This window comes from Ictidomys tridecemlineatus, chromosome 5 (assembly GCF_052094955.1).
Source record: "Ictidomys tridecemlineatus isolate mIctTri1 chromosome 5, mIctTri1.hap1, whole genome shotgun sequence".
Classification (NCBI taxonomy): Eukaryota; Metazoa; Chordata; class Mammalia; order Rodentia; family Sciuridae; genus Ictidomys; species Ictidomys tridecemlineatus.
Window position 1 is genome coordinate 7,265,810 of NC_135481.1, and position 23,421 is coordinate 7,289,230.

Here is a 23,421-nt window from a genome sequence, read left to right on the forward strand (position 1 = left end):
ACTTGTCTGTTCAACATCTGAAGGATTGACCCAAGGTCTTTATTTTACCTTACTTGGAAGGTAGGCACTGCTTTAAGAACTATTAAGGATCTACTGATGCCTGGGTCAAGATATTGTGGGTAGAGATGTAAAATAGACCAGCTAGGGCCAGAGGAGAAACTGGAATGACGCTTTGAGAATTAGGACATTGAGAAGCAGTAGTGTACAAGAACAATTTAGAATGTCACACATGCCTAGGAAGACACTTGCAAAGACCCTAAGCTTGTGTGGTCCATGTTGGAGAATCGCCCTAGCACAGAGTCAGTCTGCAAAAACCAGAACATTTAAGGGAATTTTTGTCAAAGTAGCTGAATGAGAAGAAAGAAACCAGAGACTTGAATGATCACACAAAGAACAGTTTTTGTAAAAATTGCTATCAAAACAACTGGATAAAAGCCCTTAAAAATAAATCAGCCAGCAAATTTTGAGAAAAGGAGAGAATCTGATGTCTAGAGTTATCATAATGGTGAAATGCTTTTTTTTAACTCAGAATTACAAGGGATACAAAAGAATAGGGAAATAAGGCCCATTCAAAGAATCAAGATAACACGCTGTCTCTTATGAAGTCCAGACATTAAACTTACTAGATAAAAGATTTAGCGGCTCGGGAAGCTGAGACAGGAGGGTCATGAGTTCAAAGCCAGCATCCGCAAAAGCAAGATGCTAAGCAACTCGGTGAGACCCTGTCTCTAAATAAAATACAAAAAAAAAAAAGGGGGGGGGGCTGGGGATGTGGTTCAGTGGTCAAGTGCCCCTGAGTTCAATCCCTAGTACTAAAAAGAAAAAGAAAAAAAAATCTAAAATATAGTCAAGGAATTAGATGATGATAAATGAACAAAATCAGTTTCAAGAAAAAGGAATTATAAAAAATCAGAAAATTCTGGAGGAGAAAAATATAAGAAAATTTTTACTAGACGGATACAGCAGATTTGAATGGGGGAAGAAAAGATGAGCAAACTTTTTAGAGACAATTGAAAACAAGAAATTAAAATATGTGAACACAGCATAAAGAACAAAAAAGAATGAAGACAAGCAAACAGCATAACAGACTCGTGGGACATCAGCTATGTACGACAGACATACAAACCTAGTTCCAGCTACAAAATATCCATTCTTTTCAGGGGCACATTAGTGCTTGTGTTCAGCCACCCTTTACTTAGTAATAGTCCTGAAGCACAGGAATACACAAGAATAGTGATGCTGGCAGTTTTATTGCAGTATATTATTATATTTGTACTATTACGAATATATATTATAAATATATATGTGCACTTTCATACACACACACACACACACACACACACACACACACGCACTGGTGACCAAACCCAGGTCCTGACACATCCAAGGCAAGCATTCTACCACTAAGCTATCCCTCCAGCTCTGTTGTTAATCTCTTATTGTGCCTAATCCTATAAATTATCCTAAGTATGTATGTACAGTCATGTGTTGGTTAGAGACAAGGATACACTAAGAAATGTGTCCTTCACTGTACAAACATCATAAGGTATTCTCAAACTAAGTTACAACATCACTAGGAATATAACCTTATGGATTACTGTTATTGACCAAACCATCTATTATTTAGTACATAACTGCATATATATATGGTTTGGGACTGTCTTGTTGTCTCAGGCATCCACTGGGGGTCTTAGAATGTTGTGCCTGTGGATACAGGGGGATTATTGTTTAGGCCAGCATCCCTTATGAATATTGATGCAAATTCCTCACTTCAAATACTTGAAACTGAATGCAACAGGTTGAAAAGGATTATACACCATGACCAAGTGGGACTGATTCCTAGAGTGCAGGGATGACAACATATAAAAATAAATATAATACTTTATATTAATGGGGGGACATTACTTGATCATCTCAGTGAGAAAAGGCATTTGATAAAACTTAACTCCCTTTTATGAGTGAAAATACAGTCAACAAACTAGTAGAAGTAAGCTACCTCAATACAATAAAATCCATATAGGAAAATCCCACAGTGCTCATCATACTCAGTGGGGAAAGATAAAAGTGTTTCCTTCTAAGTTTAGTAGCAAGATGAGGATGCTCACCTTCACCACTTCTACTCAATGTCTACTGGAGTCTTAGCCAGAGCAATCAGCCAAGTAAAAGAAATAAAGTCCTCCAAATTAGCAAGAAAAAAATTAATTATAAATTATCGTTTTAAATTATAACTTGTAATTGTAGGATCTTAATATGTAGAAAACCCTAATGAATCTACAAAAAGACTGTTAGAGCTAAATGAATTCAGCCAAGGCGCAGAATACAAAATCAACACAAAAATCATTTGCACTTCTATATATTTATAGTGAACAGTCTGAAAAGGAATCATGTGAACAATTCTATTTATAATAGCATCAAGAAGAATACTTAGGAATTAACCAAGGAGGTGAAAGACTTTGTTATGGTTTAGATATGAGGTATCCTCCGAAGCTCGTGTGTTAGACAACGCAAGAATGTTCAGAGGTGAAATGGTTATGTTTATGAGAGCTTTAATTAGCATATTAATCCATTGACATGGATTAACTGGTACCTGTAGACAGGTAATGTGTGGCTGGAAGAAGTAGGTCACAGGGTGTGCCTTTGGCTTTATATTCTGTCTGGTGAGCAGAGCTTTGTGCTTCCTGTTGCCATGTTCTGAGCTGCTTTCCTTCCACCATGATGTTCTGCATCACTTGGGCCTAGAGCTATGGAGTTGGTCATCTATGGACTGAGACTTATGAAATTATGAGCCCCAAATAAACTTTCTGTGTTTTCTTGATGGATCTTTTGGTCACAGCAATACAAACTGACTAAAGCAGACGTACAATGAAAATTACAAAATACTGCTAAAAGAAATTAGACAAATAATTGGAAACATAACAGTACTCCTCAAAGTGAGCTACAGATTGAATGCAATCTCTATCAAAACCTTTTTTTTGTTTTTGGAAAAATGGGGAAATGCTCACTGAAGTTCAGATATAATCTCAAAAGACCCTGAACAGCCAATCAAAGTGAGAGGACTCACGCTCCTGGATTTCAGAATGCTCTGATTCTGGTATAAAAAGACATGTAAAGACCAATGGAATAGAAAAGCCTAGGAAAGAAACCTCTGTATAATGAAATGTCTTTTGAGAAAAGTACCAAGGCTATTTTCAACAAGTGGTGTTGTGCAAGTTTGACAGGCATGTGCTAATAAATAAAGTAGGATCCTACCTAACACCATATATAAAACTGAACTCAAAATGGTCCAAAGACCTCAACACAGGAGCTAACACTAAAACTCTTAGAAGAAAATAAGGAACTCTAAGGTTGCTGTATTTGACAACAAAATTGCAGGCAATAACAGAAAAATAGACCAAACTATTCATCAAAACTTAAACATTTTATGCATGAAAAGGGTACTATTTCAAGAGAGAAGGCAATCCTCAGATTGGGAGAAAATATTTGCAATTTGCACAATATATGTATTTAACATCAAGAATACATGCAGAATTTGGGGGCTAGATTTGTGGTTCAATGGTAGAGTGCTTGCCTAGTATGCATAAGGTACTGGGTTTGATCCTCAGCATCACATAATAGTAAAATAAAGATATTGTGTCCACCTAAAACTAAAAAATAAATATTAACAAAAGAATACAGGGCTGGGGATGTGGCTCAGGCGGTTAGCGCGCTTGCCTGGCATGCGTGCGGCCCGGGTTTGATCCTCAGCACAACATACAAACAAAGATATTGTGTCCGCTGAGAACTAGAAAATGAATATCAAAGAATTCTCATTCTCTCTCTCTCCTCCCTCCCTCCCTCTCTCTCTCTTAAAAAAAAAGCATACATACAGAACTAAAATGGGATGATAACACAAAAAACCTGATTTAAAAATGGCAAAGGACTTAAATCTCCAAAGAAGATATAAAGATGGCTAGTGAGCACAAGAATGAAAATTATAATGAGATACAGTAGGATGTCTCTCTCTTCTCTCTCTCTCTCTCTCTCTCTCTCTCTCTCTCTCTCTCTCTCATACACACACACACACACACACATGCAAGGATGCAGATAAATTGCAATTCTTATGCATTGCTGATGGAACTATAAAGAAGTACAGTTATAGAAAACAGTTTTAATCCATTGTATTTCCTATTACAATATATCAAAATAATTGAAAGTATGGGCCTGAGGGTTTATTTATACATCCAGTGTTCATTGCTGCACTATTCATAGTAGTCAAAAGTTGGAAATAACTGGTAGGTTAAAGGACAAAATATATTATCTATACAATGGAATATTCAGCCATTAAAAGGAATTAAATTTTCATGAGTCTTTAAAAAAAAAGTCAAATGAAATAAGCTAGTCACAAAAGGACAAATACCATTCGATTCCACTTATGTGAGGTATGTAGAATAGTGAAATTCATAAAGACAAAGTAGAGCAGTGGTTACTGTCCATCAAGAGATTTGGGGGATACGGGGTAAAGTTGGGAGTTCATAACCCACTTGAATCAAACTGTGAAAGATGATGTATTAAGAACTGTGTAATGTTTTGAACGACCAACAATAAAAAAAAAAAAAAAAAAAAAAAAAAAAAAAGATTTGGGGGGAGGAGTAAAAGGGAGATTATTTAAGGAGTGTGGAGAGCCATTCTCACATGTGACTGGGCAACGCTCTGGCTAATCTGTGTCGGAGCTTTCCCAGCCCTCTCCTGATGAGAGAGCCCATCCGTGTGGGGATGTAACTGATCACTGACCCTGACCTTGGAGTGCGGCCCCCCTCAACCTTCATTGGATGGAATTCTCCCCTGAATTTCTTGTTCCCCAATAAAAGGCTACTCCCTGGCGTGCTCACTCTCTCTCTCTCTCCTGCTAGCCCTGAGTAAGCCTTGCTGCCCTACAAGTGGTTCGAGGTGGGAGCCAGAGAGGGGAGCCATCTCGGACCTGGTCATAGAAAAAGGTAACTGAGTCTGTGTGTTTTATTTCAATCTCGCTAGTTAAACTTTTATGCCAAGAACCTCATTAATGAAACCAATGCACTGGACACATGGTGGAATTGGCGCCCAACGTGGGGCACATTCTAGATTAGCTAGATCGAGTGGGAGCGCGCTATAAAGTAAAGATAAAGGAAATGGTGACAATTTGGGTCACAAAAGTACCTGGAGATATTGAAGGAAAGAGACATTAAATTGATTAAAATGGGAAATTCAACTTCTACGGATAAGGAAATGTATCTGACTATTTTAGACAGTATAATTAATCAAAAAAGGAAAACAGATAAAGAAAGCTCAGTTATTACAATTCTTAAAGATTGTTGGCGAATATTGTCCTTGGTTTTGTGAACAAGAGTCTCCAAATTTACTTACTTGGAAGAAATTAGGAAGGAAGTTACAAAAAGTTTGTCTTTCTAATGAATTACCTGGAGGCATAGATAATATTCAGAAAACTTGGACGGCTCTAGAAGTTTGTCTTTTTGAATATATGGGCCAGAGTTCGTGGCCCCCTGAAGACCTATTAAAAGGCATTCAGAGAGCTATTAGGTCTATTCAAATGGAAAATCCACCTGAGGCTAAGTTAATTCCCTTTCCCTTGAGCCGTTTAAAAACAAAGGAGCTAGGGGCTAAACCAAAGGTTGAAAATGTGACTTTAAACTTGCAGGATCAGGCTAGCCCACAGGGAGATTATAGAGAGGAACATCATAGACAAGAAACCTCCACAGTCCTAGAATGTCCTCTGGAAGAGGTAGAGGATCTTCCTGGTGAGGAAAATCCGGAAGAAATTTTTAGAGGGGCACAGAGTTCTTCTCTGCCACGTGGGTTAGAAACCCAATTTCAAAATGGTGACAGCGCAGAGTCTACTCATGACTCTCAGTCCAAGGGAGAAAAATCAGACGTTGAAATTCAGGACTTACAGAGAAATTTTAACAGGCTGCATTTAACACCGCCTGCCCAGGCTATTCAAATTCGGCCATTACCTTCTAAAAGGACAAAATTTAACAGGTACGCTGGATTAACAATGACTTTTCTTACCCCATTCCAGCAAGGTATTAAGAAAGCACAAGAAGCAAGGGAGGATACTAGCGGTTTTCAACTTTTTCCAGTTTTTGAGCAAGTTAATGAGCAAGATCAGAGAGTTAAAGTTCATACTGTAATCCCATTTAAAACCATTAAGAAACTAAAAAGTGCATGTGAGACGTATGGTCTGAATTCGCTTTTGTACAGAGCCTGATAGAAAATATTTGCTCGCAGCCCCTTCCTCCTTGTGATTGGATTTCTTTAGCTAGATCTTGTTTGAGCAGGGGAGATTTCTTGCTCTGGCGTACTTATTGGACTGATTTTTGTACTGAACAGGCAGAAAAGAATAGAAGACAGAATTTAGAGACGCCGGTAGAAATGTTTTTAGGAACATGTGAATTTGCTGATTTAGAAAGACAGTTAAATTATGAATTTGTAGTATACAATCAAATAACTGATTCTGGGAAACGTGCCTGGAGGCAGATTATCTCTAAAGATCAATCCAATTTAGTTCTTACCAAAATCAGGCCTGGTGCCAGTGAACTGTACTCAGATTTCGCAGCCCGATTATACCAGGCAGCAAACAGATCGATCGGGGAACCGGGGGTGAATGAATTTATTGTTAAACAATTGGCATTTGAAAATGCAAATAAGTATTGTCAAGACGTTCTTAGGTCGCACCGTAAAAAAGGGACAGTTTCTAAGTTTATCCACTTATGTTCTGACATAGTCTTTACCCATTTGCAGACAGTAGCCCTAGCTGCGGCACTAAAAGAAACCTTAAGGCCACAAGATTTAGAACGAAAGCCCCACGGGAGATGCTACGTTTTCAGGAAAAGTAATCATTTTGCACGGGAGTGTCACATGTGCAATTTTAAGTTCAGGGCTCCATCTACTGGCGATGATATTGCAGGACTCAACCCCATGTGGCAGATCAAGATGGCACGGATCAGCCCGCCTTCTCGCCGTCTTTTTTGGGGGGGCGGGGTACCAGAGATTGAACTTGTTATGCTTGAATTCGGGACCCCCAAAGACCACCAGAGACCCAAGATGGATGTAAGCAGCAAAGAGGTGTTTATTGCGAGCTAGCTCGGTCCTCTGCGCACACACAGCAGCTGGTGACGCTGAGAGGCCCCGAGCCCAGGGTTGGCAGCAGTTTTATACATTCTTTGGAGAGGGCAGGGACTTCACATAGATCATAGCAAATCATCACACACCGTGGGAAAATCAAATAACAACTCTAAAACATGATGAGCACATTCACTGGCGGGAACAAGTTGGGTAGGGGTGATTGGTCAGTACAAAAGGGGAATTCATTTGAACTGATTGGTTTAAGCCAAGAGGGGTGTATGTGCTGAACTACATGGTCATTTCCTCCTAGCGGGAGGACAAAAAACTTCTGGTTGGCGCCTCCCCGGCCCGAGCAACAATACGGGGAATTCGAGGAGAGGTTGCACAGTGTGACGTCACTGGTGCCGACAAGGACAGCCCGCGATTTTTACTGGAACATAGATTGCAGTTTTCTTAGGACCTTCAAGGATAGTTGAATTGAATCCTGAATCAGGGCCAGAACAAATCCCTTCTGGGATTTTCGGGCCCATTTCTGATAATACTATAGGTTCAATTTTGGGATGCAATAATTTAAAGGGAGCCATTGAGGTGATACCTGGTGTGATAGATTCAAATTTTAAAGGACAATTAAATGTTACTGTAAGGTCCAATTATGCTCTAAGGCTCACTCCAAAGGATACATTTGCCCAATTGATTTTATTGCCTTGTGATTCAGGGAGACACCCGCCAGTAGATTGTTTCTAAACTGCCAAACAGAGTGTATTGGTCACAGTTAATGCGACAAGAACGCCCTTTATTAGAACTTAAAATTAATAATAAAAAGTTCCTAAGAATTGTAGACACAGGTGCTGATATCTCTGTCTTTTCTAGTAGATTCTGGCCTAGGAACTGGCCCTTACATGTAGTACCAGCTAACCTAGAGGTAATAGGACAGGTTTCACAGCCCGCTCAAAGTGCCAACTATCTCTGTTGGGAAGATTCCGATGGGAACAGTGAAGTATTTAAGCCTTATGTGTTAGAGTCTTTACCAGCTAACCTATGGGGAAGGGATATTTTAGCCAAAATGGGATTGTTATTAGTTATTCCAAATTCTATAAGGTCAGTTGAGGAAGTTAATCAGAGGTATTTTCCTGGAGATGATGAGACCCTTCAGGAAGAGTATCTGTTTACAAACCAGTCTCCACGACAAAGATTAGTGAATGCTCCAAGCCAAAATTTTTACTAGGGGCCCTGAGTACTTCCCCGATCCCTAAGACAGCTGAAAAAATCACCTGGATCACAGAGGAGCCTATATGGATTTCTCAGTGGCCCATCTCAGGGGAAAAGCTTAAAATAATTCATAGGTTAGTTGAGGAACAACTTCAGGCTGGTCATATTGAACCAAAACTTAGTCCTTGGAACACACCTATTTTTTGTTATTAAGAAAAAGTCAGGAAATTGGAGATTGCTACAGGATTTAAGGGCGATAAATCATGCAATTCGGCCTATGGGATCATTACAGCCAGGACTTCCCTCCCCCACAGCCATCCCTTTAGACTATAGCTTGATGGTAATAGATTTTTTTTTTTAAAGAGAGAGTGAGAGAGGAGAGAGAGAGAGAGAGAGAGAGAGAGAGAGAGAGAGAGAGAGAGAGAGAGAGAGGGAGAGAATTTTTAATATTTATTTTTTAGTTCTCAGCAGACACAACATCTTTGTTGGTATGTGGTGCTGAGGATCGAACCTGGGCCGCACGCATGACAGGCGAGCGCGCTACCGCTTGAGCCACATCCCCAGCCCCGATGGTAATAGATTTTAAAGACTGTTTTTTCTTTATAAGGTTATATCCTGAAGATTGTGAGAGATTTGCTTTCACTGTTCCAGCAATTAATTTTAAGGAACCTGTTAAAAGATATTGCTGGAAAGTACTCCCCCAGGGAATGCGTAATAGTCCTACCCCTGTGCCAAAAATATGTAGACCAGGCGGTAGATCCCATAAGAAATAGCTTTCCTGATGTGTATATTATTCATTTTATGGATGATATATTATTGGCTCATGCTAATCCAGACTTCGCTTACAGCAATGGGTTTATGTATAGCTCCTCAAAAAATTCAAAAGGTGCCTCCTTTTCAATATCTAGGTCAAATAATTCAAGGACGTACAATCCGTCCTCAAAATCTTCAGATAAGAGTTAAGGAGTTACATACCCTTAATGATTTTCAAAAGCTATTAGGAGATATTAATTGGCTGAGGCCATCCTTAAAAATAACTACTTCTGAGTTAAGTCCTTTATTTCAGATATTACAAGGAAATCCCTCTCCAACCTCTCCACATCAGCTGACCTTAGAGGCTAGACCAGTTTTAAGGAGAGTTGAACACGCAATTAAAAATGCACAGCTTACTAGAGTTGATCCTAAAGAAATAGTGTATTTATTAATATTTCCAATTGAGCATACCCCAACAGGAGTCATATGGCAAAGATTAGGAGTTATTGAGTGGATTTATTTATCCCACTCTCCCCTCAAAAAACATTAATTCTTTTTCATGATTCCATAGCTCAATTAGTAATTAAAGGTAGAACTAGGATTTTACAATTAATTGGATCTGAGCCTGATATCATAATTATTCCATTTTCTGTTCAACAGACTAATTGGCTTTTTCAAACTTCTAGCTCATGGCAGATAGCTTTTGCTGATTTTCCTGGTCAGATAGATAGCCATTATCCTCGTGATAAGATTATACAATTTGCATCATAAACGTCACTTATTTTTCCAAAGATTGTACGTGCACATCCTATAGATGAAGCTTTATCGGTGTTCACTGATGGTTCGAGCTCAGGTAAAGCAGGTTTTTATAGTCATGTTCACACAGGGGTAATGCAAACTTCTCATACTTCTGCCCAAAAGCAGAGCTTCAAGCTCTGATTTGTGCCTTAAATTACTTTTCAAATAAGCCTATTAATATTTATTCTGACAGCTTATATGCAGTCGGAGTTACTAAAAATATAGAAACTTCAGTTATTGGGTTTACTTCATCACAAGAGTTATTTGAATTATTTCATAATTTACAAAAGGCAGTGCTAATGCGAAAATACCCATGTTTCATAGGACACATACTAGCTCATACTAATCTTCCAGGACCCTTAGTTTCAGGTAATGACAAAATTGATAAATTAGTAACTTTTTGTCAACAGATGTCTTCATATGACTGTGCACTAGCTTCCCATTCCTTGCATCATCAAAATGCTTCTAGCTTATGTAAAAAATTTAATATTACTAGAGAACAAGCTTGTCAGATTGTAAGCCAATGCCCTAAATGTGTTATTCACACTCCATCTCTGCCATCAGGCATAAATCCCCGTGGATTAAAACCAAATCAAATATGGCAAATGGATATAACTCATATTCCTCAATTTTGTAAGCAATGTTATGTGCATGTCATAGTGGACACTTATTCTAGATTTATTTTTGCCACAGCACGTACTAAGGAAAATTCTCAACATGTAATTTCTCATTGCCTAGCAGCTTTTTCTGTTTTAGGGTGCCCTATGCAGATTAAAACAGATAATGCATCAGCTTACGTAAGCTCTTCTTTTCAACAATTTTGCCAAGAGTTTAAAATTAATCATAAAACAGGAATTCCTTATAACCCCCAAGGTCAAGCCATTGTGGAACAAGCTCATTTATCTAGTAAGCTTCAATTACAAAAATTAAAAGGGGGGAATAGGGTTATGACTCCCCAAAATAGCCTTAATCATGCTTTATTTGTTTTAAATTTTTTAAACTTTGACACAGAAGGTCACACTGCTGCTGAGAGGCAAATGTCTCCCTCAGTAACAGGCCCTTTAGGCAGAGTTTTGTGGAAAGATTTACAGAACAGTCAGTAGAAAGGCCCAGACCCAGTGATTATGTGGGGCAGAGGTCATGCTTGTATATTTCCAGAAAGTGCTTTTTGTCCTATTTGGGTGCCTGAACGTGCTATCAGACATGGAAGAGGTAGAACCAAGATTCAAGCGACTGAGGATCAACCCGGAGGAGCCCCTATCCAAAAGGAGGAGATATCGGAAAAGGATGAAGAAAGACCAGATTGACCAGTCGAAAAGCTGGTTTCATGGGAAGATGTGAAGAAGCTAACAACCCAGGCTTCCCGAATACTTCGACACCTAGGAGAGAACAGGACCCCAGTGATGATGGTAGCAACACTAATTGCCCTGCTGGGCTGTCAGGTAAAGGAGAATCAAATAGACACTTACTGGACATATTTCCCAGATCCACCCCTGGTACACCCAGCTGTGAGGACTGGAGAATCTATTCCAGTATTTACTAATGACTCATTCATGATGGGAGGATTTACAGATACTCATATAACTCCCAATCATGTGACTAGATTTAATTATTCTGGCTACAGTGCCCAATTACCTTTGTGTTGGTCCCACGATAAACATGCTGGCTGTCTGAAAGTGTCATTCGAAGAAAAGACAGCGATTGGTAGACCTAGACTGACAAATAATTCTATTTATGGGGACTGAAAACCTAATACTAGATCAGTAATTAAGATGGGACTTTCCCATAACAAGCCAGTCATTTCTGCAAAACCCCCACAGATACCCCACTGTCCAAATAGTTCTACAGTGGAGATTAGCACCTTTCCTAGATGGATGGATTGTGTAAATACCTTTCCTGTACAACATAAGGTGTCTAAGGATAGTGGGTATATTTTAGACTGGTCTCCAAAAATTGATAAGAGACAATTACGAAGAAATTCTTCTGTGACACCTGCAGGATTTGTTAGTAATATTTTGACTTATAGTGAAGGTGGTGTTCAAAAGGATGTTTGGTGTTTAATTGTTGCCTCAGAATTCTTACATTTTACAGATAAGCCTTTACCAAAATTTGTTGGCAAGAACTGTAAAGAGGGATCTTGCTATGGCTTATGAGCCTGTGTCCAATCTCCTTATGTTTTAATTACTGGAAATGTAAAAGTTAAATGGATAGATGACAGATATATTGTTACTTGTAATAAATGTAACCTAACCAATTGTATTACTAGGTATAATGGAGGAAAAGGAGTGCTGATACTTCATCAGCCCTCTTTTGTTTTATTGCCTGCAAATATTTCAGAGCCATGGTATGCTGATACTAGTTTACAAGTCTTGCAGCAAATTCATGCCCAGCTAGCAAGACCTAAACATGCTATTGGAGTTATAATTGTTGGTGTTTTGGCACTAGTCTCCTTTATTGCCTCAACTGTCTCTGTGTCTCTGACATTGTCTCAGAATATTCAGCATGCAAAATTTCTTAATAATTTAGCTCAAAATACTTCTAAGGCTCTGTGTAATCAAGTAAATATTGATGAAAGGATTGAGACTAAATTAAATGCCTTAGAGGCGACTGTTATAGACATAGGTAATAAACTTTCAGCCTTAAAATTTAAAGAAAGGCTTAAATGCCATGCTAATTATAAGTATGTATGTGTTACTGCTGCCAAGTGCAATGCTTCTTTCTGGGATTGGGAGAAGGTTAAAAACTATTTGTTAGGTATTTGGCAAAATAGTAATAATAGCTTGGATATTCTGGAACTTCATCACCATATCCAAGACATTCAAAATAATGGAGCTGATTTTTCAGATCCTTCTTCTTTGGCTAACCAAATATTGAAGGAGTTGAATGGATTCAACCCTGGAAATCTTCTTAAACACTCAGCCTGGTACATTATTGGATTATTCTCTTTGCTGTTAATTCTCTTTTGTGTTGTAATTATAGGATGGCAAGTCTTCGGAACAAGAATACAGAAACTCCAGAGAGTGAACCGCTGCCTCATTTTTAAGAAAAGAAAGGGAGGATATGTGGAGAGCCATTCTCACACGTGACTGGGCAACTCCCAGTTTGGGTCTGAGGTGCTCTGGCTAATCTGTGTCGGAGCTTTCCCGGCCCTTTCCTGATGAGAGAGCCCATCCGTGTGGGGGTGTGCCTGACCACTGACCCCGGGGACCCAATCACTGACCCTGACCTTGGAGTGCGGCCCCCCTCAACCTTCATTGGATGGAATTCTCCCCTGAATCTCTTGTTCCCCAATAAAAGGCTACTCCCTGGTGTGCTCACTCTCTCTCTCCTGCTAGCCCTGAGTAATCCTTGCTGCCCTACAGGTGGATCAAGGTGGGAGCCAGAGAGGGGAGCCATCTCGGACCTGGTCATAGAAAAAGGTAACTGAGTCTGTGTGTTTTATTTCAATCTCGCTAGTTAACTTTTATGCCAAGAACCTCATTAATGAAACCAATGCACTGGTCGCATGGTGGAAAGGAGTACAAAGATTGAATATGGGATCATATAGAGATTGATAGTGGTGATGGCTGTACATAATGTGAATGTACTTATGTCCTTGAACTATATACTTCAAAGTAGTTAAAACAGTAAACTTTATATTTTATCAAAATGCACCAGGGGCTGGGGTTGTGGCTCAGAGGTTGAGCACTCACCTAGCATGCGTAAGGCAATGGGTTTGATCCTCAGCATCAAATACAAATAAAATAAAGGTATTGTGTCCATCTACAACTAAAAAATAAATATTAAAAAATAAAATAAGAAAAATACATTAAAAACCACAAAAAAGAAAAAAATATGGGTTAGTTGTTAGAAAAATAACTCCAGCTACAAGGAAAGAAAACATAAATGCATATTGCTCAGTGAAAGGAGCCAGTTTGAAAGACCACATACTGTATGATCTCCAGTGTAGGACATTCTGGAGAAAGCAAAGACATTAGCGGTTGTCAGAAGTTCAGTGGGAGAGAGGGAGGAGTGAACACATGGAGCACAGGAGATTGTTAGGGCATGGAAATTACTATCTATAGTATAGGATGCTGTGATAGTGGATATATGGCATTATACATTCATCAAAATCTGTAAAAACTACTACAAAAAGAGCAACTTTAATGTAAACTATGAACTTTAGTTGGTAAGACTATATCGATGTTGGTGTATTAATTTAAACTAATGTGCTGCACTGGTGTAGGGTGTTTCCTAACAGAGGAACAGGATGAGGGAGAGGAGCATGGGGGGACTCTGTACTGTCGCTCAGCTTTCCCATACAGGTGCTCCTTACCATGGGGTTACATTCTCCCAACCTATTGTAAGTCAAATACCCAAAAGTCAAAAATATATCTGGTACACTTAACCTACCAAACATTACAGTGCTGTGGGCCGCCGGTTGTTCCCCTTCTGATCATGTGGCTGACAAGCAGGGCTTTGCTGCTGCTGGTCAGCATCAGAAGGGGATGAGCACATGTGCTATTTCAGGAAAGATCATAATTCAAAGTGCAATTTCTACTGAATGTGTATCACTTTCACACTACCATAAAATAGAAAAATAATGACTTGAACGATTGTTAAGTCAAATCATAAGTTGGGGACTCTAATCTAGATTTTTTCTAAAAGTCTTAAATTTAAAGAATCACATCATTTTTTTCTACTTTCTCAGTACCTCAGACTCATCTGTTAAATAGTGATTTATGGTGAATGGATGAATAAATTAAACACTAGTGACAAATTTAATATACGGGGCCTACACTGGGCCAGACTGTGTAGAAGAGCCAGCGTGCATACCAGTTTTGAAAAAGACGTGGCTGGGGAATGGGATTGTGCATCGCCGGTGCTTGCTCCTCTGCCTCAATTCTTTGCCAACCCTAGACCTTTGGTGGTCAGAAAACCCACCCTCCAATCTGCTGCAAGACTTTCTATACTAACAATCACTATAGCTTTTTTTTTCTATTATGTTTCAATGTAATTTAAACAGGTGGAAAAAAAATGGAGCACTTGACCTAGCTAATTCTCCGTGTTGCCCCTTAAAAGATGAAAATTTGGTATTCTGCAAAATCATGCACTAAAAACTACAGGCCTTTTGAGGAAAACAGGTTTGGGACTTAGTAACCTGTGTAGTAAGATTAACAATCCTAAATTTGCATTGGCATATGCTTTAAGAATTATTCCATCTTTTTCAGCCTTAAACTTTCAAGTTTATGTTTCTTTGAGATAAAAATCCTTGAACTAAATCACTTTTAACAGAAACCATTTTCATCAATATTAAAAATATGACATAGCGATGTCTTTATCGGTCAATGCTTCTGTCTACTCACTAGGTAACATGTCATCTTGGATGTTTCATCTCTGTGTAGTTGTAGCCTCCTAGATAGAGCAAAGAGTGAGGTGTGTTTTGAAACCCTAAACCAGTCATTTTTTCATCATTTTTTTCTTGCTATCTCCATATATTCCTGAGGGTTTCTCTCTGGTTGTGAGGAAGTTTGCTTCCTTTGCCTTGCCACCTTAGCTTGCTGGGGAATCATGCTGGACCACTCTGACTTGCATACTACTAATGCCACCACTGGCCTGTTGCATATGAGCTGATACACATACAGAAGCACATGCGCCTGTCAGCACAACATGGAGTGACAGTTACTGTCTCATGTTTAAGGAAGAAGAGATTACATTTTTGCTTCATTTTACCTTATGGTGTTTCATTTTCTGCTTTTGTAAAATAAAAACAAAGATATAGTCCGCTTGATGTTTCTTCATGACCTTTGGAAAACAATTAAAACTGAGATTTTTCTCCATCTCAGTTTTCCTTCGTATATATACCTACCTGCTTTGGCCTCATATTCACATGCTTAAACTCATAGCTTCTGCTAGAGTGTAGGTGAACTAACCTAGAACACCCCAAATTCCCAGCAGCCTGCCCTGCAGTGTTTCTCAGAAAACAGTTTTGTCAGCATCTGTATTCTAGACTCACACAAGTTCAGTACTCTGTTACCCAAAATTCTAAAAAGCCTGGTGATCTTTTGAAGATAATCAATCTAGAAGGTTGGTTGAGGGGGAAAAAAGTGCTACAGTGAGTAACTTGAGTCACTCTAACAACAAAGAAAGTAACATATGGCAATAAAATGGAAGAAAATATCAAATACAAGGACCAAAATATCCCATGGTTAACTGGGGCTATGATGTGCAGACAAAAGCTTTTCTAGCCAAGGAACCCTGAGGCTCCCGCCCACACCGTGGAAGCCTAAGTCCATGAGAAAGACATGGGTCCGGTAGCCAGACTTCCCTGGGTTTAAATTCTTGTTCATTTCCCTAAAATGTCATATATTTATTATTTATTATATTTTTATTAGCCATTTGTGTATTTTCTTTGATAAAATGTCTAATAAAATATTTTGCCCAAATTTTGGTTTTCTTTAATTCTTGAGTTGAAAATAATTGAACGAGTTCTTAATACATTAAATGTATACAATAATTGGGTTGAAAGAGTCCGTTATCAAACATGATTTGCAACTATGTCCTATTTACAGACCTCTGTATCCGTTTTGATGTCAGCATGATACTGTGGCTCTATAGCAAGTCAGGAAATCAGATAGCTTGAGGCCTCAACTTTGTTCTGTTTCAAAACTGTTTTCTCTGTTACAGGTCCTTTGCATTTCTGGAAGAATTTTAGAATTATCTTATCAACTTCCATAAAAATATCTGCTGGAATTTTTATTGGAATGGCATTGCCTCTATCAGTCAATTTGAGGATTACTGACATCTTAACGATATTGGATCTTCCTAACCTGTGAACTCAGTACATCCCTCTATCTAGGTGGTCTTAATTTCACTTCTCTTACAGATTTTACTGAAATGGTATTCCACATCTTTTCACATCACTGTAAATGGTATTATTTTAAAAATTTGCATATCCAATTGTTACTGATACATAGAAACACAACTGACCTTGTAATATGGATCCTGTCTTCCAACTTGCTAAACTACTAATTAATTGATCACATAAAATGTGTCCTCTCTTTTACAATATTTTTAGGAAGAGTTTCTGTAGAATAATTGTATCTTCCTTGGAAGTTTGGCAGAAGTCACTAGGTAAGCCATTTGGGCCTGAATTGTCATTGTGGGAAAGTTTCTATATGCAAATTCAACTACTTAAATACATATGGGGCTATTCAAGTTATCTCTGAGAGTGCTTTCTTAGTTTTTGATGTTCAAAATATTTGTCTTAAGTTGTTTCAAATCTCCCCTTATTTATTTATCCTTTCAATATTTATATTATTGGTAGGAATGCCACTTAGCCTATTCTCCATATTGTTAATTTATGCCATGTTTTTTTCCTAACCAGCATGCCTACAAATTTACTAATTTTATTGATCTTAAAGAACCAGCTTTTAGTTACAATGATTTATGGATTTTTCTCTATTGCTCTTTTGTTTCATATTTCATTGATTCCTACACTAGCCTTTATGTCTTTTCATATGTGTGTTGTAAATGGACACAATACCTTTATTTTTAAAATTTATTTTTATGTGGTGCTGAGGAGTGAACACAGTGCCTCACACCTGCCAGGCTAGTGTTCTACCACTGAGCCACAAACCCAGCCCCCTTTAATGTCTTTTCTTCTTCTTACTTTGGATTTTTTTTTTAAATAGGCTTTTCAGAGAGAAGATGAGATTATTGCTTTGAGAATGTTCTTTTCTAATTTAGATATTTACTGCTATAAATTTTGAGAAGGTATGCTTTCATTTTCATTCAGTGGAAAAGGTTAATTTCCCTCTTTTTGACTCTTGGGTTATTTAAAAGCATGTTATTGAGTTTCTAAATATTTAAGTTTTTTCCCAGAGATATTTCTGTTATTACTTTCTTATTTCATTGTGGTCAGAGAAACATATTTCGCATGACTTGTATCCTTTTTAATGTGTTGAGACTTGTTACATGAACCAGTTTATTATATTATGAACTTGTTATATTCACAGTGAGTATTTGGGTCACTTGAAAAGAATATGGTTCTGTTGGTTAGATGGAGTATTCTGCATATTAATCAGGTCCAAAAGGTTGATACTGTTGAAATCTGTTATATCATCTTCACTAATTTTTAATCTATCTGTTCTGCCAATTATTAGGATAACACTATTACAATCTCTGGTCATAATTATGGATTTGTCTATTTTCTTCTTGGAGTTTCATCAGTTTTGCTTCATGTATTTTAAAAGTTCTGCATTTAGGTGCATGTTAGAGAGGGTTCTTCAGAGAAACAGAACCAATAGGATATGTGTATATACAGAAAGAGATTTATGTTATGGAATTGACTTATATAATTGTGGAGACTTGGGAAGTTCAAAATCAGATGGGGAGTCTGGCAGGCTGGAGACTCGGGAGAAAGCTGCAGTTGAAGTCCAGAGGCAGCCTGCTGATGAACAAGGAAGAGCCCATGTTGCAGATAAAATCTGAAGCAATCTGCTTGCAGGATTTCTTTCTCTAGTGCAGCCAGCCTTTTGTTCTATGGACTTTAACTGATTGATTGAGGCACACACACATTATGGAGGCTAATCTGATATTTTCCTCAGAGTCCATCAATTTAAATGCAAATCTCATCCAAAGACACTCTCACAGAAACATCCAGAATAATGTTTGACCAAACCATAGCCCCAGCCAAGTTGACACATAAAATTAACTATCATAGTGCATAAACATTTAGTATTATTAGACTTATTAACAAATTGCCCCCTTTATGAAATGACAATCTTTATCCTTCATAATATTCTTAGCTGTGAAATCTATTTTGTCTAATATTGGTATAGCCATTCAAGCTTTCTTGTGATTAATGTTAGCATGTAGATTTATATTTGCATCTTTATAATTAAAGTACATTTCTTATAGGTAGCATATAATAAATAGTTTTAATCCAGTTTTATAATCTGTACCTTCTAATTGGGGAATTTAGACATTGAGAGGTTGCACTGGGGTGTGCAACATGCATCTTTGACCTGCTGTGGTTTCCCTTCAGGTGATATTACCCTGTTTGACATGTAGCATGGGAGACTTACAATAGGATATTTCCATTGCTCCGCTCCCAACCTATGTATTTTGTCATTATACATTTTACTTTTATATGTGTTGTAAACCCCACACTTTATAATTTCTAATGAAATGGTCAGTTATCTCTTTTGTAGATTCAAAGAGTAAGAAAAAGACATTAGGTCAGATGATATAGCTCAGTGGTACAACACTTCCTTGGCATGTGCAAAGGCCTAAGTTCAATAGCCAACACAGTCAAAACAAAACAAAATTAAAAAAAAAAACCCATATTATTTATCCATGTAACTTCCATTTCCAGTGTTCTTAATTCCTTTAAATAAGTTCATATTACACATCTGATATCATTGTTGTTTTGCCTGGAGGATCTGGTGATGACACATTCATTCAACTTTCAATTTCTGTATGTCTGAAAAAAACTCTATTTGCCTTCACTTTTTTATTATTTAATTGATTCATAGCTTTATTGAATACAATCCATATACCATATAATTCATCCATTTAAATCGTACAATTCAGTGGCTTTTAGTACTCAGAATGGTGTAACCATCACTGTAATGAAATTTAGGATATTTTTATTCCTCTAAAGCAAACTTCCATTCCTTAGCCATCACCTCTCTAATTCTCTAATTTTACTCAATGTAAGGCAACAATTAATCTGCTTCTGTCTCTGTAGTTAATTTGCCTATTCTGGGCATTTCATATAAATGCAATCACAAAATATGTTTTCTTTGTAACTTGCTTCTTTCACTTTCAAATACTGTATTCAAAGTTCATCCCTATTACATGCAGCATGTATTATTACTAACTACTTCCTTTCTGTCTCTTGCCTAATAATTTTCTGTAGTAAAAATGTAATTAATGTAGTAAAAATGGTCCTTTAGTTAGAAATTTTTAAAAAATATTTATTTTTTAGATATAGGTGGACACAATATCTTTATTTTATTTTATGTGGTGCTGAGGATCCAACCCAGTGCCTCACTCATGCGAGTCGAGCGCTCTATCTCCGGGCCACAATCCCAGCCCCATAGATAGAAATTTTTATTATAAATAATACTGCCATGAACATTCATGAAATGTAATGTTTTAGGTTTTGTGTGGATACATTTCATTTCTCTTTGGTGTATACCTAGGAGTAGAATCACAGGGTCATAAGGTAACTTTACATACAAACTTTGGAGAAACTGCCAGAATGTTTTCCAAAGTGGCTGCTCCATTTTATATTCCTACTGGCAATGTGCAACAGCTCCAGTTTCTTCACATTCTTGTTATTGTTCTTTCTTAATACAGTCATCCATATGGGCAAGAAGTGATAATCTGTTATTGAGTTTTGTTGTTGTTGTTTTTGTACCAGGGATTGAACCCAGGGGCGCTTAACCACTGAGCTACATCCCCAGCCCTTTTTAAATTTTTGAGACAGTGTCTCACTAAGTTGCTTAGGCCAGCCTTGAATTTGTAATCCTCCTGCCTCAGCCTCTTGAGTCACCGTCATTATAGGTGTGTACCACCATGTCCAGCTTCCCCATGTCCAGCTTCATTATAGTCTTGATTTCCATTTCCTGATGGCTAATGATGAGAATTTTTTGTGTGCTTATTGGTCATTTGTACATTCTTTGGAAAACTATCTTTTCAGATCGTTCATCCATTTTTAAATTGCGCTAGCTGTTTTTTTTATTATTGACTTGTAAGTTTCTTTATGATTTTTGGATACAAGTTCCTTATCTCATGATTTGAAAAATTTTCTTCCATTCTGTAATTTTCACCTTCTTGAAGGAATCATTAAGGCACAAATGGTTTTTAAAAAAGAATTTGATGAATACTATTTATTTATACCTTTGTTACTGATAGTTTTGGAATCATTTCTAAAAATCTATTGCTTAAGGTCAGAAAGATTTACACCTATCTATTTTAATAAGAGTTATATATGGTTTTGACTTTGATCCATTTTGATTTAGTTTTTATATATTGAGGTAGGGGTTTAAATCCATTCTTTAGTAAGTGGTTATACAGTTTTCTAGTACCTTCTATTGAAAAGACCATTATTTTTCCCATTAATTGCCTTGACACATTTAAAGAAATAAACAAGCACTTATTGCTGAACTCCCAATTCTATTCCACGGGTCTCTGTCCATCCTCATACCAGCACTACCCTGTCTTGGTTACTGGAGTCTTCATTGTAAATTTAGAGATCAGAAACTGAATTCTCCAACTTTGTTCTTCTTTTTCAAGATTGATTTTCTATTTTGCCCTGTTTTTGAAAGATATTTTTTCTAAGATATAAAATTCTAGATTTATCTTTTTAATTTTTTGCAGTGTCATGGATCAAACCCAGAGCCTCATGGCTTTACTACTGAGCTACATCCCCAGCCTTTTAATTAGAAAAAAAAAATCATTATAGTTGCTCTGCTCCTTTCTGGGTTACACTGTTCCTTAAAAGAAGCCTGCTGTCATCCTTTGTCATCCTTGTCTTAGCTTCTCTATATGTAATGTGTCTTTATCTGGCTGCCTATAAAATCAATCATTAGTCTTGAGAGATTATGATGTGCCTAGATCCCCCTCCCCCCGACCCCCTTCCTTCTTCTTCTACTACTACTAGGATTGAATTCAGGGGCACTCATCCACTGAGCCACATCCCCAGCCCTATTTTGTATTTTATTTAGAGACAGGGTCTCACGGAGTTGCTAAGTGCCTTGGTTTTGCTGAGGCTGGTTTTGAACTCGCAATCCACCTGCCTCAGCCTCCCAATCTGCGGGAATTACAGGCGTGTGCCACTGCAGCCAGCTCTTTATGGTTCTTAAGTGTAGTGTTTATTGAACAATTTATATCTGTACTTTGATAGTTTTTATAAAATCTGAACAAATTGGCTATTTCTTTAAATATTTTTTTCTATCTCCCTTCTTATCTCCTCCTAGAACTCAAGTTAACACAATATTATGCTGCCTGAATTTGTCACATAATTCACTATTGATTTTTTTCACTTAACATTTTTGTTTCTTTTTTAATAGTGTATAATGTTGTATTTTCAAATTCACGAATCTTTTTTTTTACAGTTTTGTCATCTGACATTATTACTATCCAACATGTTTTATTTTACACACTTGTTTTCAATTTCATTTCTTTGGAAATTCACTTTGGGTTGCAAAAAAAAAAAATCTTCCATGTCTCACCTTGTGACTACATGAGCTATATTTACAATAAACACTTAATATGCTTGCTTGCTATTTCTAATATCTATGGGAATTTCAATGTATTAGGTATTTCTCATTTTTAAATGCATTTCCAGCTTCTTTGCAGATTGGTAATTTTTTATTGAATGTGAAACACTATGAAATTACTTGTTGAATACTGTATACTTTTTATATTATTAGAAACAATTTGATTCTGTCAGTTCATGTTTTTAAAGTTTGTTAGACAGGACTGAAGCAGCTCTTAACCTAGGGCAAATCATTCCCTGCTCCTAGGGAAACACATTTTGTGTAACCTTCCAAAGACCCATGAATGTGAGGCCCTGTGTGAATATGGGGCACCACTCATCTTTTCAAGGACTCTCAGCTCCATCTTCTTAACTCAGGGAATTCACCAAGCTCAGCCTGGGTTCCCTAATACTGCACTGCAACCTGGAAGCTTTCAAGGCAGGAATCTAAGGCAATCACTGGCTCATCTTGTCTGATTCCCATCCCTCACAGTACTTTGTTGCCTAATGTCAATGTCTTGAAAACCATTGTTCATGTATTTTTGTTTATTTCAAGTGAAAAGAAGCAAATTCAGTGCCTGCTATTCCAGATAGTTTTAAACTGTTAATTTGTCTGTAAGTTTCTCAGTGATTTGTTTACCCACACAGGTAAAACTCCTCTCCTCATAGGCCAGTCCACTTCAGAATACTTCTGGAAACTAGTTCCTCATATCCTTGTAGCACATTATAGCTAACATTGTAATTTCATGTATCACTTATATTGTTTTTTTTTAGGGGTGTGTGGGGGGGGAAATATGACCTGTGTCATACTGCTAATAGGAAACTTATCTTCACATGAAAAGTGGTGCCTAACACAAAATCCATTGAAAATTCTTAAGGTCAACTTTTTTCTTCTTCTTTTTTTTTAATGGATTCAAATCTTTACATGTAACAACAGAAGTCTCATCCAGGACTTTAAGCATGAATTTACTCACTGTGGTGTGCTCTGGTACTGCTCCTCTCTACCAGGTTGATATCACACTGGGCTGAACTGGTTCTTTGAAGGTGGCCCTTCCTTACAGCAGAGAGGAGAGAAACACAAATGAAAAATGGGTAAATGAAAAGCATGTCAGAAGAACTAGAAAGGAAGTTTAAACTTGAATATTTGGAGGATTATTTTAACTCCACAACTACCTGAAACCATCAGTACTGCCCTAAAATAGTGCTGCCATATTTAACAAATGCACCAGCGTGGAAGGTCATCTGAAGGGCAGTCAGGGGTGGTGATGCCATTTAGCCTTCTTCCTTTATGGCAGCATAGCTACTACATTTTA

At 37.6% G+C, this 23,421-nt stretch overlaps 1 protein-coding gene across 18 annotated transcripts in view; it reads right to left on the bottom strand.

The window, feature by feature from the left end:
- Nrg4 (neuregulin 4) overlaps window positions 1–23,421 on the bottom strand; it is a 193,779-nt gene that overhangs the window by 24,388 nt on the left and 145,970 nt on the right. For 14 of the 18 annotated variants that reach the window (XM_078049194.1, XM_078049193.1, XM_078049195.1 and 11 more), the window contains 2 exons: window positions 23,083–23,162; window positions 18,162–18,286 (listed from right to left, as the gene is read on the bottom strand). In XM_078049194.1, coding sequence (XP_077905320.1) covers window positions 18,177–18,286; window positions 23,083–23,162 — 190 coding nt within the window. In that variant the 3' untranslated portion in view covers window positions 18,162–18,176. Of the gene's footprint in view, window positions 1–13,550; window positions 13,627–16,469; window positions 16,538–18,161; window positions 18,287–23,082; window positions 23,163–23,421 lie in introns of those variants that run through there. The other 4 variants (XM_078049202.1, XM_078049201.1, XM_078049199.1 and 1 more) reach the window with 3 other exon arrangements.